The 14,366-nt window shown below is 37.2% G+C and overlaps 1 protein-coding gene across 4 annotated transcripts in view; it reads left to right on the top strand.

Moving 5' to 3' along the window:
* Positions 1-14,366, top strand: part of ganabb (glucosidase II alpha subunit b) — a 184,665-nt gene that overhangs the window by 39,277 nt on the left and 131,022 nt on the right. For all 4 annotated transcript variants that reach the window (XM_039760750.1, XM_039760748.1, XM_039760753.1 and 1 more), the window contains exons 2-3: positions 2,736-2,837; positions 5,630-5,738. In XM_039760750.1, the coding sequence (XP_039616684.1) occupies positions 2,736-2,837; positions 5,630-5,738 (211 nt within the window). The remainder of the gene's footprint in view (positions 1-2,735; positions 2,838-5,629; positions 5,739-14,366) is intronic.

Below are 14,366 nucleotides of genomic sequence, written 5' to 3'. Positions count from 1 at the left end.
GGAGTTCAGAAAATATGACTGACCAGACATATGTTTTAGTTGTTTAACTTGGAAGTGTTACAGATTTGTAAGGGGGTGAAATGATTTCCGTGTTTGCCTCATTTTAATACAGTGTCCTACACAATCCCAGTAAAGTAAGGATTCACATGCAGTCTCTTAAGGTAATGAGCACATCTGCAAATGTCTGTCCAAGCACATATTCATTTTCTGGCCTCCATAAAAAAGTTCAGGGTTGTTTGGTACACGTTACATTTATCTACAGTTATGGCCTTAGAATGTGATTGGAAACTACACACTTGCAGTGCTAACAGATCATAGCAAGTAAAAATCAATGAAATGACCTGCTCAGTTTTGTTAATAACAAAATAAATTTAATGTTTCAATGCTTTGAAGCACAAAACACATCACCCTATTAATATAATATTTACTTTATTAACTGAAATGCATAATTGCTTAGACATTCAGTTAAGACGGGTAAGACAGCATACATCATTGCTAAATATGCAATTGCCACATTGTGCCATTTATTTGACATTTGAAAGCAGATTAATGCTCATGAGTATAATTGCCTAAAATGTGACAAATGTAATAAAAGTACATGTCATATATTTGAATAGTTATCATTAATTGCATGCAACGTCAGTGTAGTTAATTTTCTAATTCTGGATTTGTACACAGGCTAAGCATTAAAAAGTTTAATCACTCTTTTATAAGACAACTTGTGAAAACAATAATTTTTTGGGCTATTGAAGAGTTTTGAAATAATGGATTAATACAAAACTGACTAAATTGATTTTACATAACCCTTAAAGTCTGGACAAAATTAAAAAGAGGGACAGATTTATACAATTAAAGCACCAGTAATTTGTGACATTTGAAATTTGAATTAATTTGATTCATCCATTAAATATTACTTTTTATCAGGTTTATATAACCAGCTAATGATGCAAATGTTGTAAACCTAACACAAATTCGCTGTCAAACAAGATTTTAAAAACCATGTTAGAAAAACTGTTTTAAAGAGTTTGGTTAAATAAAAATTGTCCTAAATTACACTACCTGGCAAAAGTTTTAGAACACCTCAGTTTTTCTTCAAATTTAATAATTTCAATTGGAGAAAAGGACCTATAACGTTGAAGAGATAAGCAATAAACTGCCAGAGGTTTAAAGTTTAGGTTAGCAGTGTGATAAAAGTTGGAATGTAACATCAGAGTCTCAGCTTCTGGGGCTTCCTCCTGACCTGACAGCAGTGGCAACCAGCAATAGATCACCACACAGAACATATTGAATGTACGATATTCCAACTCTGCATATTTAGAATCCTTAGATTTATACTTGATATCACTTTCAGGATAAAATGCATTAATGTATTTGTTACATTTCACAGATAATTCGTTCATTTCGTTTAAATGAATGCTATTAATAATTACACACATGGCCTTGACACCTTGGCAGAGCGGTAGCGCTGCTGTCTCGCAGGGAGTCATGTTGCTGGTATTCCCTGCCTGGAGTTTACATGTTTTCCTGCAGTGTGCTCCAGTTTCCTTCCAAAGATATGCAGATTTGGTGACACTAAAGTGATGCTAGTGTACCTTGTGATGAGCTGATGCCCCATCCAGGGATTGTTTTTGTTTTGTGTCCGCTGCTACCTGGAATGGTTGCATCCCTGGATTGATGGATTTAATTATTAAACATCCTTTTCAGAGATATTTTGGTAAGGTGTCATCGGAATTTAGTGGGTTTTCCAGGCAATTCACAACACAGCGAAGAAGAACCTGTTCTCAATGTGATATCTCATACTGCCACCTGGTGGATTCTTCTTGATTTATGTAAAGTAAGCATGCAAGTATAAACAGTAAAATGCTTCCATAGCAGGAGCGTCCAATGGAGCATGCGTTGCATCACATGAAGTATAAACCTCGCCTTAATGTGTTCAGTGCTGGACTTCATGGGTTTCTTTTATTCTTTTTGTTTTATGTTTTCAGTTTTAATGTTGTACTGGGTTATGTTGTTTTATTGGGTTGTAGAGTCTGGGTCTGAATCTTGGGTTTTATGTTGTAATTTTTGTAATAAGGGCTTTTTCTTTTATAGTGCTGGATTTTGGCTTTCAGCCACATGATTGTATGGGTAATATGGAGATTTTAAGCATTAACTTCTTTTTTGGCATTACCTGTAGACTAGTTACAGGTACAGAAATAGCCACATTGTTTGAAACTTGCGTTAATTTTATTTTATTACTATTGTTTTGTTGCTTCCGTGGTTTATGTGGAGTGAGAACAAGCATCTGCTTCCTGCTTCTAAGCTCCTTCTCCAAATGCATAATGATACAAGTTAAAGTGATTGACAATCCCTGTAATTGATCACATCATCACACACTCAAGGCAAGCGTAGTGTGGTTAGTGTATTTCTTTTTCTGAACAGTTGCAGTCTTCATAACTAACAAACCTCCTCTACCCCACAGGGACAAACACTCGCAATCTGTCCGTCTCAGTAAAACTAGTTTTTATTATATATTTACCTAGTTTTTTGTCTGTATTAAATTTAAAAACATTTTTAAAATGATGTAATTTTTCTCTATAGTGCAATTTTGATATGTCATATATGTGACTTTCCTAGTGCAGTTTTTCTCTGAAATCCTTTTTTTGTTGTAAATTAAGTGCTTTGTATGCATATAAAAAATACTTTTCTAAATAAACTATTTGTGGTTTCTCTTTCCCCCTCTCTGTGTGTGACAGGTTCCAGCAGTTTTTTGTAGTATGGATAGTTCTTTCCATATCCTCGTCAGTGGCTGTTGATCGAAACAATTTCAAAACCTGCAGTCAGAGCTCATTCTGCAAGTAAGTTGCTTATCATATGTTTAATAAATAACTTACTGTGAGCTTTTTCTGTTTTTGTACAGTTTACTTAAAATTGTGTGTATGTATTGTCAGGCTGATTACCTTGATGCAAAGTTGGTTACTGTGTTTTATTCTTCAATATGTCTTGTACTCGCATTTTCAGGAAATGGTCAAATATTTCTCCCTTAGGTTTGCAGAGTTGTAGAGCATGACAGTCAGTGCATTTTTTTGAATGCTTGCAGAAAGTATATAGTACAGTACAGTTTGAAGTACAGATTTGTTGAAAAATGGCTCTCATAACTAAAAATGACATGTTTTATATGTGGTTTGCATTCAAATTGCGTATTTTCATAAGAGCCAATACACCTTTATGTGAGATTCCTTCCTTCTGTCTGCTAAATAAACAAAATATCCAATTTGTTTTGAAGTCTTATGTTAAAGCTTTTGGGTTCTGATACAGACAACTTTAAAGCATTACAAAACAATTTCAAGGGAGTTATAAGAATGCTGTATATCTAGAGTTTGATTTCAGTAGATCATGTGGTCACTATAAATGATCCCTCTTTTTGACAATTACCCCCCCCCAATTTCACTTTCAAAAACATACACAAAAGGTGCTGCCTTTATTTACTTACTTAGTTTCTGAATAGATGTCTTCCTCAGTATGTAGAATCCCCTTCTAAGCCTTTTAACTCTCTAAAGAGGCTACAACACTCAGGGTCTGGTTGACAATTGGAATTGTCCCGGAACTTAGTCATTATTTCAAACACCCCAGCCTTACTGAGTACAATTGGAGAGACCATCACAAGGCATTATATGGGAACTTGATAAATGAGGTAATTGTTAGTCTTTAATGGCCACTATATAGTATTTCAGTATACAGTACCTCTATCTCCTCTGTTATTGGGGTAATGTCTCCTTCTGATATTGAACATGTTTAAGTCTAAGTTTAGATGTTTTAAACCTTTTCCACCTGCAAAGTTAATTGGACACAATTTTTTTGTCCTTTTAATTAAACTCTGATGACAGAGCTCCATGTGTTATTTCTATCATTAACAGCTTTTGATGTTTAGGAGCAGTTATTTCTACTTCAGTTATAAATATATTTTTACATCTGTTTTTGTCTGGTCTTGCTTCCCTTATCTTGTCTAATAATGTTTCTAAAATGTATATGGGGTACAAAATGTATTTTTAATTGTGGTTATCTTCCCTCCGTAACCCACTAATTACTGAGCTCCATTCGGGGCATTGATTTCCAGCTTTTTGTGAATAACAAGAAATTTTAATATTAAATACACAATTCCATTTATGATGTGCTGAATGCTTGGGTGAATCTACCTCGCTTAGAATCCTATCTTTGAGCTTTTGCCACCCATCTTGTTTAGTAATGTTTATTTCTTTCTTCCCCACCCCTCCTTCCTGGCTTTTCATTAAATCGACCCTCATTTTACTTTAGGTTTTTTGTTTATCTTCTACAAAGTTTAAATTCAAACACCCAATTCCCGGCCCCCCCCCCAAGGTCCAGTTATGTAGTATATGGGTCACTGTGCAGAGACTGGTGAGTTTACAGTAAGGAACACAAAAGCGACACTGGGCTCAACAGTTAAAGGGCTATGAAATTATTTGTAAATAACTCGAAAGTCAAAATAAACTTGCTGAAGTTTGCTCCAGAAGGCAAGAGTGTCTTATTTTGTGAAATCTACAGCTCAGAGCATCCTCCAGATTGGTTTAATTTTGATTGGCTTAGAGGGATGGAGGAAAAATTGGTGCCTAAGTGGATTGGATAAATTTAAATTAAGTTGATTTCCCCACCACCTTGCCCTCAAAGACATTGCATTCCTACAACTCTTTTCAGTAAGTTCACTTATAAAGCATTCTGACATGCTATTTATTATAACAAGTTAGAAAATATGATTCAATAAAATATTTGTTTGCATTTTTTGAAGGCCTGCCTTTCATTAATGCAATTTAGTGTTTTTTTTTTCTTTAACATATGCTTTTTTTGTTGTGTGGATGCTTTTTTGTTGTTTTGGAGAAACCATCTCTAAGAGTGCTATACTTGCTGTTAGTGCTAGGATTTTGTTTCCCTCCGTTCATCAGTGCAAATGTATTTTCTTCCTCTGTGATCTTTTTACTAGTTTGGTGGTTTTGACTTTCCATTCCTGCACATGCTCCTTACATGGCATTTTTCCATCAGACTACAATTACAGTCAAAGCTTTGGTTATATGGGATACTAATGTCTGCTTGTTTATCTACTCGCCCTGTCTACTCTCTCATGATGTTCCTGTAGTACTTTAGGGATCAACAGATGGATTGGATCTTGGACCAAATTCTAATAGATAAAAACTCTTTGGACCAGACCCTACCACATCAACTCAAACACACCCTCGCTCTTCCCCCATTTAGTCTTGAACACACTCATCCAATTACCCACTCGTTCACATCATACTCTGCAAGTTAGTTCAAACCTGACAGTTTTTATCTATGCAAATGAAGTATGATCAAGCATATATTGCATTCAATTCAATCTGTTGTTACCATTACAAATCATAAGCTTAGCCATTTAAATTCATATTTTTGCAAGAAAAATACAGTGGCAATTGCATAACTTGTACTGATTATCTGTCACCTAGATATTCTCTGACAAAATATGAACATGATGAGCTACATCATCATCCACACACCATTTTTTGGGGTAATTCACACATAGTGAAACAGTTTAAAACATATAGTATATGTGGCACACTATTTCTATTATCCTCTCCAAAATCTACAATGTTTTGTTTTGTAGGAGGCAAAGGAATGTGAAACCTGGGAATTCCCCATACAGAGCACTGCTTAATTCATTGGAGCTTACAGAGAAAAATATCAAAGTACAGTTAATAAATGAAGTTAACAAGGTATGAATTAAGTTTGATTTGCTGTGGGTTTTTTCTTTTTTCTTCTTCTTCTGTAGATAGTATCGTGTTTGTCCCAGGGGAAAAGAGTGCTTTTTACAGAAGCTCAAAATATAACAAATATCCCCACCTTGAACAGGCACACAAGATTAACAAAAAAGAAATACATTTCTGACATGACTAACGATAACTGCAAACACAGTGAGGCATCATAAAGTTGTAAACCTTATGTATAAAGGCCCAGTTGCATTTCTTGACTCAGTTCCGTTTGAATAATTCACGGGGTGAGTGTGTCATAGAAAGGTTGTAAATCATTGTCCATCATGGTCAATTAATTTTGTCTTCATTCTGTCCTCTCCAGTGAGTTCAGAGTGTGTCCATAACTAAGCCTTTTTTCTTAATAAGCTTCTTTATTTTGGTGGGCCTCTCTTGACGTGATATTACTGGCCCAGCATAGTGTAGAATAGAAAATTGCACTGACTATCAGAGTTATAGAGTATGTAAACAATGTCAGTACCTATTATAAATGAATGCATCTCCTAAGAAAAGAGTGCCTGCTGTGCCCTTATGTGGTTTTGCCACTAAACCAATCAAGTATGTCACTGAAGTGGATCTTTAAATATCTATAGCAAGTCACCAACTGCAATTCCTTAATAACGACTGGGCCTGTAGGCTATTTGGTGTGGTAAAAGTCGATAATCAGTTCCTTGGTTTTACTAATGATGCGTTATAGATAATCCTCTTTGCGCCAAGAGACATAACTATCCACCTGATACCATAGTCTGTGTCATCTGTCATCCCTTTTGTTAATACCACCCATTAGGGAAGAGTCACAGGAGAATTTCTGCAAGTAAAATAACCCATTGTTAAATTTATAACCCAAGGTGTACAAGATGAACAAAAAATGAGACCAGACTTGTCTATGTGGTGTTTGAGAGAAATAGTGTCCTTGAGCAAACTGTTCAAGGTGTGCCCGATAGTCAGTAATCCAGGACACCACAGACTCATCCACCTGCATATCTTTGAATTTACATCTTAACAAGCTTAACTTTTAACAGGGATAGCTGGATTGAATTGAAGAAATTTGAAGAACTGAAAAAATTAAACATTATTCCAACAGTGCTGCAAGCCTGGTCCAAATGGGAATAAGCATGGTGGAGGGAAAAAAAAGCTGTGATTTCATCTTTTACTCCTATCTTTGTCCATTAGGCAGACTACAGGGGGTCCAAGTGGTCTTTAACAAGGGAACTTGTTTGGTACAAAACCAGTTTCTCGAATGTCTTCATGATGTGGGAAATAACAGCCCACTGGTCTGTAGTCAATAGGAGAAGAGGAGCATGCCTCCTTTGGAACAGGTACAGGATATTTCCACAGCAGCAATACCTTCTGTAGCCTTAGTGACAGACTGCAAACAGATTAGAGGATACAACAAAGTTGGTCAGAAACCCCTCTTTAAATTTTTTTTATTGTCTCCTATGTTTTCAGGTATTGCAGTTGTAAGGTATTCTTCTCTTTGCCCTCAAACTCCCCATCTTCAAGTTTGCAGCTTGTCCAACAGGCAGTTGAGACAAACCAGTACTTGGATTTGTGATGACTATATCAGATCATTTCTAAGTTTAAAATCCATTTACATGATTAATAGTAGCTGCTTTTAGTGACAAACTAGATGCCAAATCATATCTAATCCTAAAATTAATCAAAGGCTAGTAACAATAAAATAAGGTCCTTATCACAAAGAAAACTGTGAACACAGTGTCTACTGTATATTAGGCTACTGTCTGCACAGCACCTGAATGCTGTGTAGTAAGCAGTGTTTTTTATGATAAATATATGTAAATATAATGCAAATGAAGAAAAATAAATTGCTCTTGTCACCACTTATTTCAACCTTTGTTAAAATCATTTTTCTCCTGTATTTTTATTTTCTTCATTAGTTATTTTCTGTGGCTTTTGTTTATTTGACTTTGTATTCTGATTCATAGGATTGCGCTGTGCTGTCATAATTCCTTACTATAGCTTTTTTCTTTAGCATTTGGAAGTCTGGCTGTTCAGATTGATGTATCCATGAAAATAAGTACATTAGGTCTTTATTTTCTTCCCATAATTCCTCTATTTTTTGTTTACTTGTTTACATCAGAGAGCCTAAATTAGTTCAAATCTGAAACAGTTTGTTGGTTTAATTAATCAGGAATTCACATTGCCCTGTTTCAGCTGCTTATACTGTAGTTAACCTATGATACTATTATACTATATTTGTACGGAATAACTTCCTTTAAATTCTCCAGATGAAACTAGGGTGCTGACACAATACCAAAAAACGAAACTATGATACTGAAAGTATTGCAGTTTAGTACCCAATACAGTATATAATTAAACTCAAAGAATTTACTGTATTTAAACAACTTGCAATTACAGTGTATCTGGAAAGTATTCGCAGCGCATCACTTTTTCCACATTTTGTTACGTTACAGCCTTATTCCAAAATGGATTAAAATCATTTTTTTCCTCGGAATTCTGCACACAACACCCCATAATGACAACGTGAAAAAAGTTTACTTAAGGTTTTTGCAAATTTATTAAAAACTAGCAAAATACCAGCGCATGGCAAGTACTGCATTAAAATTTTTATTAAGAAGAAAATTAAACCTTTTTAAACTGAGGGACAATATGCCAATAATTATTTGTTAAGATCTCTTTGTATACCATGTTGTCAGTTCGGCCCTCCGGTTGTAACATGACCAAGCTGTGCGCTGAGCTTACTCTTGAGCATGTAACTTACAGTTGACCATGTGAACAGTAATCTTGTCTCAAATCTCACAGCTTGGATTGCTGCTGTCATAATCGGTTTGAGTTTCATAGTTTGTTTCAATTACGACAGTATTTGCAGGATCTGTTGTGTTGAAGTGACATTTGGCATTTGTCAAGCCTTGTAAGCACACAACCGGTTTCATCGATAAAATCACATCCAGCTTTTGAGACTTTAAACATTCATAAACATCAAAGTGTCTACTACTGAAATCGTCACCTGTCAATCTAAGATGTTTAAGAGGCATTGGCGGATGTCGAAAGGTGTAAAATATTTGGCCATTTCGGTACACTTGAAAGCGACAACAACAATTCAGCGGCAGCCATCAACTCGCATGCAGAACCATAGGTGAAGGGCTTAAGCATTTCACTCTTATAGTGCTCATGTGTAGTATAATTATCTCTTGTACCGTCATCAGTCCACACCTTAACCCTGTCCCAGTCATTCAATACATAAGATAGAATGTTCCGCCGGATATCAAGAGTGAGCCTGATATGGCCGTGCAATATGTAACAAAGAGAATGGAAAAGGTAGGTGCTATCTCCGGGCATGGAAACCAGTCGGTAAGTGACAGTTTTTTGATCGATAGTGATCATCTCGATAGACATGGTAATGGGGGTTGGAATGATAAAGGAAATGGGTACCTGAGCAATGTAAAGTAAGTGTAAAATACCTACACAATAACTATAATTGTAATAAATAAACAAAACAGAGGAGAAGCCGTGGATTAAACAAAAAGGCCGTAGTTATCAGTAGGCAGACGTGAATCCCGTGGAGAAGCAAGGAAGGGAATGTAGAGACTGGAGCGACGGACGGTCTTATATAGGCAGGCAGCCAACAACGTGGGAGGCGTTGGGATGGGGGACCCAACACCACCTCACACGGTGACCGAGGTGCAGGCTATGGACGTATATATGTACGTAAGGAGGATTCAGTTCGCATTGGGAACCCGTGTACCAGATTTCTTGAAGATGGGCCCATAAGTAACAAAGACTGTTGAAAAGTTCAATATGGTGGCCGACAGTGGCATCATACCACCGAAACAAGTACGTACATTGGTTTTGGTTAGTGCAGGGAAGCCGCCTACCAAATTTCGAGAAGACGGGGCCATAAATAAGAAAGTTAAACATGGCGGACTTTGTTGACCGTTATGACCATTACATGTAGAATTTCGAAATGAAACCTGCTTAACTTTTGTAAGTAAGCTGTAAGGAATGACCCTGCCAAATTTCAGCCTTCTACCTACACGGGAAGTTTGAAAATTGGTGATGTTGGAAAGTTCAATATGGCGGCCGACAGTGGCGTCATACCATCGAAATAAGTAAGTACATCGGTTTCGGTTTGTGCAGGGAAGCCGCCTACCAAATTTCGTGAAGATGGAGCCATAAATAAAGTTCAACCATTACGTGTAGAATTTCGAAATGAAACCTGCTTAACTTTTGTAAGTAAGCTGTAAGGAATAAGCCTGCCAAATTTCAGCTTTCTACCTACATGGGAAGTTGGAGATTTAGTAGTCAGTCAGTCAGGGCTTTGCCTATTATTATTATTATTATAGATAAAAAAACTGAGAAATCACATGTACATAAGTATTCACAGCCTTTGCTCAATACTTTGTTGATGCACCTTTGGCAGCAATTACAGCCTCAAGTCTTTTTGAATATGATGCCACAACCTCTTGGCACCTATCCTTGGCCAGTTTCACCCATTCCTCTTTACAGGACCTCTTAAGCTCCATCAGGTTGGATGGGAAGCTTCGGTGCACAGCCATTTTAAGATCTCTCCAGAGATGTTCAGTCGGATTCAAGTCTGGGCTCTGGCTGGGCCACTCAAGGACATTCACAGAGTTGTCCTGAAGCCGCTCCTTTGATATCTTGGCTGTGTGCTTGGTCGTTGTCCTACTGAAAGATGAACCGTCGTCCCAGTCTGAGGTCAAGAGCACTCTGGAGCAGGTTTTCATCCAGGATGTGTCTGTACATTGCTGCAGTCATCTTTCCCTTTATCCTGATTAGTCTCCCAGTTCCTGCTGCTGAAAAACATCCCCACAGCATGATGCTGCCACCACCATGCTTCACTGTAGGGATGGTATTGGCCTGGTGATGAGCGGTGCCTAGTTTCCTCCAAACGTGATGCCTGGCATTCACACCAAAGAGTTCAATCTTTGTCTCATCAGACCAGAGAATTTTGTTTCTCATGGTCTGAGAGTCCTTCAGGTACCTTTTTGGCAAACTCCAGTCGGGCTGCCATGTGCCTTTTACTAAGATGTGACTTCCGTCTGGCCACTCTACCACACAGGCCTGATTGGTGGACTGCTGCAGAGATGGTTGTCCTTCTGGAAGGTTCTCCCCTCTCCACAGAGGACCTCTGGAGCTCTGACATAGTGACCATCGGGTTCTTGGTCACCTCCCTGACTAAGGCCCTTTTCCCCAAATCGCTCAGTTTAGATGGCTGGCCAGCTCTAGGAAGAGTCCTGGTGGTTTTGAACTTCTTCCACTTACGGATGATGGAGGCCACTGTGCTCATTGGGACCTTCAAAGCAGCAGAAATTTTTCTGTAACCTTCCCCAGATTTGTGCCTTGAGACAATCCTGTCTCAGAGGTTCACAGACAATTCCTTTGACTTCATGCTTGGTTTGTGCTCTGACATGAACTGTCAACTGTGGGACCTTTATATAGACAGGTGTGTGCCTTTCCAAATCATGTCCAATCAACTGAATTTACACAGGTGGACTCCAATTAAGCTGCAGAAATATTTCAAGGATGATCAGAGGAAACAGGATGCACCTGAGCTCAGTTTTGAGTTTCATGGCAAAGGCTGTGAATACATATGTACATGTGCTTTCTCAATTTTTTTATTTTTAATAAATTTGCAAAAATCTCAAGTAAACCTTTTTCATGTTGTCATTATGGGGTGTTGTGTGTAGAATTCTGAGGAAAAAATGAATTTAATCCATTTTAAATAAGGCTGTAACATAACAAAATGTGGAAAAAGTGATGCGATGTGTATACTTTCTTGATGCACTATATGTGTGCATTAAAATTGTAACATTCATGAAAACAAATAAGATGTTTTTGTCATTAAATGCAAATACTACAAGTAGTGAAATCTTGTAAAGGGTTAACGTTCTGAACATAATAATCACATTGTTTAAATCTTTTGTTTTCATCAATGTAAAAAAAAAATGTTACTGCGGTGTAGGGCTGGGTATTAGCACTGAAGTCCCGGTTCCGATTCATAATGCCTCATTTCAATATAGATTTTATCTTGACTGAACGGTTAACTTCAGTGTTTGGAAGATGTGGAACAAAATAACTTTTCTACAATGCTACACCCATCCAAAATTCACCATAATTTAACAAAAATATGAATCTCCACATTAGAGTAGACACATTATAGGCGAGTCTCCATGACATCTACATTATAAAATGTTAATATTGCAAATAGTTTTTATAATCAAATTTATGCTTAACACTAGAATTACCAAAGCCTACGAAAAAACTCAAACCTGGCCCACCTTAAATCTGTTCGCACCTTTCTGTCAGTGTCTTGTTTTGTAAATGTGTCGATAAGCACAACCAGCCTACTATCCCATCCTCCCACCGCTGCAGAAACTGCAAAAAGCTCTCCCAGCTCCAGCCTTGTTTATCTGGGAGTGAGGTACCGGGAGCTGTATAGTGTAAAATATATATTGTTATTTGGAGCACATGCATTTCATGTGTTCCATGTCTACAAATATATATGTAAGTGTAGCATGACAAATGTTGAACACATACCTAATAGACAAACTTTTCTTTCATGTTTTAGTACTAACGACAAAAGTTTGACATTAAGTGTATAATGTGTGAAGTTCAAATATCAAATAAGCACTTTCACAAAAGGTACAAGTATAACAAAACAAGTGCACTTTTATTCAAGACTGTAACCAAAGAAAAAGGAATCGGGTTATGTACTTCATTGTCACAACTACTTTGGTAGTACAGCAGTAAGAACTGCTGACTCATAATCAACAGGTTGCGGTTTCGAGCCTTGCCACGTCACAAAATAAACATTTTGAGTAGTGAAATGCTCTTATTGTTACTATAGTACTTGGAAAGGTTAGCGTTTTTTATTCAGTTTTATGCATGTGTTCCAAATAACGATATATTTACACTATACAGCTCCCGGTATCTCACTCCCAGATTAACAAGGCTTGAGCTGGGAGAGCTTTTTGTCGTTTCTGCAGCAGTGGGAGGATGGGATAGAAGGCTGTTTGTGCTTATCGACACATTTACAAAACAAAAGATGCTGATGGAGAGGTGCGAATGGATTTAAGGTGGGCCAGGTTTACAAGTTTTTTTTTCGTAGACTTTGGTAATTCTAGTGTTAAGTAAATGATTTTCAGTAATGTGTGCTTGATGAATCTCCTTGTAGACACCCTTCAACTAAACTGTTAGCCGGTTGTTTTCCCCTATTGGACATTAAAAATCTTGTATCTTTAAATTTTGAATAATTCAGCAGGAAAACAGATTCCTGTCTTTCTATAATTCTATAATAGTTACATATATACTTCAATTAGTCTCTATTCTGTTCTGACAATCCTCAGACAAAACAAAGCATTTTTTGCTGCTATTATGGAGCCACTTCATTTTTCTATCACCGGCTACTCCGGCAAATTCCACCAAACTTTTTCCACTGTAGCAGTATGCTTAAAGAGAAGCAACATTTATTGGACCCGGAGAAACACAAACTTGTGATTGATGTGGTCACGCAATGGAACAGCGAATTGGAAATGTTAGGTTTTTTGGAACAACAGTGAGTCATCTCAGCTGCTCGGCATATAAGGCTGCGATGTTGCTCCCAGTGTGTGACTGGCATGCCATGTGTTTATCTGCAACACATCCTCTACAAGGGCGGAGTTGTTTTTAATGTGTGATTGTCATGTAGGAATCTGCTGCCCTGGATGTTCAGCTGTCACAATTTAGGGCTGCTGTATCCATTGGCCTGAGAGATGTTACAATTCTTTGCTTAAGATCAAGCCTCGGTACGATTCCATCACTCAGTTGCTTTCTGATTCTTATAGCATACCACAGTTCAAAAACCTGTATCATTTGTTGAAAGCTCTCATATGGCTTTGCTTTTATCCAGTTGTTCTTTACTGACGCACTGTTTGAATCTGTAATAAGCCCACACATCTGATTGAAGTGTCTAAGGCGCTGATTTCATTTAAAGAGGACACACCATTTTATGAAAGATAGTGAAGTGCTTTGTTTGTAGAAAGATGATTAATTTTTGGTGCACTCTTGCATGTAGACTTTGAAAATGAAATTGTAAAAGAGAGACTGCATTATTTTATAAATTAAATTTTCATTTCCTTTTTTGAAGAAAATGCCTCCCATATAAACATTCAAGTAAAAAGAACATTAATGTTGCCTTTTGTGGACAATTTTTTCAGAAAAGTAACACACTGAACACTAACATACTAAAGGGTTTTGCATAAATGCAAACAGTACTCATTGCATTTTTGTGTACATAAACTATGGTGTCTGTCTTCCAAATTTTTTGCAAGAAAGACTAGCATCTCGACATGTTCTTTTTGTGAAGCGTGCTGTTGTTGGGCTGCAAATGAGCCTTGTACTAAATACACGCTCTGTACAACTGGAAGCATATGAGCACACAGGAGTAGCGCCACTGTTTATGTAGCTCAGCACTGAAAGTTATAGCACCTTACATTATATAATAAATGTGGTGAAATACAATTTTTAAATCACGTTTAAAAAAAAAAAATCCAACAGAGTAACGCACGACAGCTGCAGACTTTGTAGCAAGCGTTTAAAAATTGAGTGAGCAGT

This window comes from Polypterus senegalus, chromosome 8 (assembly GCF_016835505.1).
Source record: "Polypterus senegalus isolate Bchr_013 chromosome 8, ASM1683550v1, whole genome shotgun sequence".
Lineage (NCBI taxonomy): Eukaryota > Metazoa > Chordata > Cladistia > Polypteriformes > Polypteridae > Polypterus > Polypterus senegalus.
Note: the sequence above shows the minus strand (reverse complement) of the source record. Positions and strands in the feature narration are given on the sequence as shown.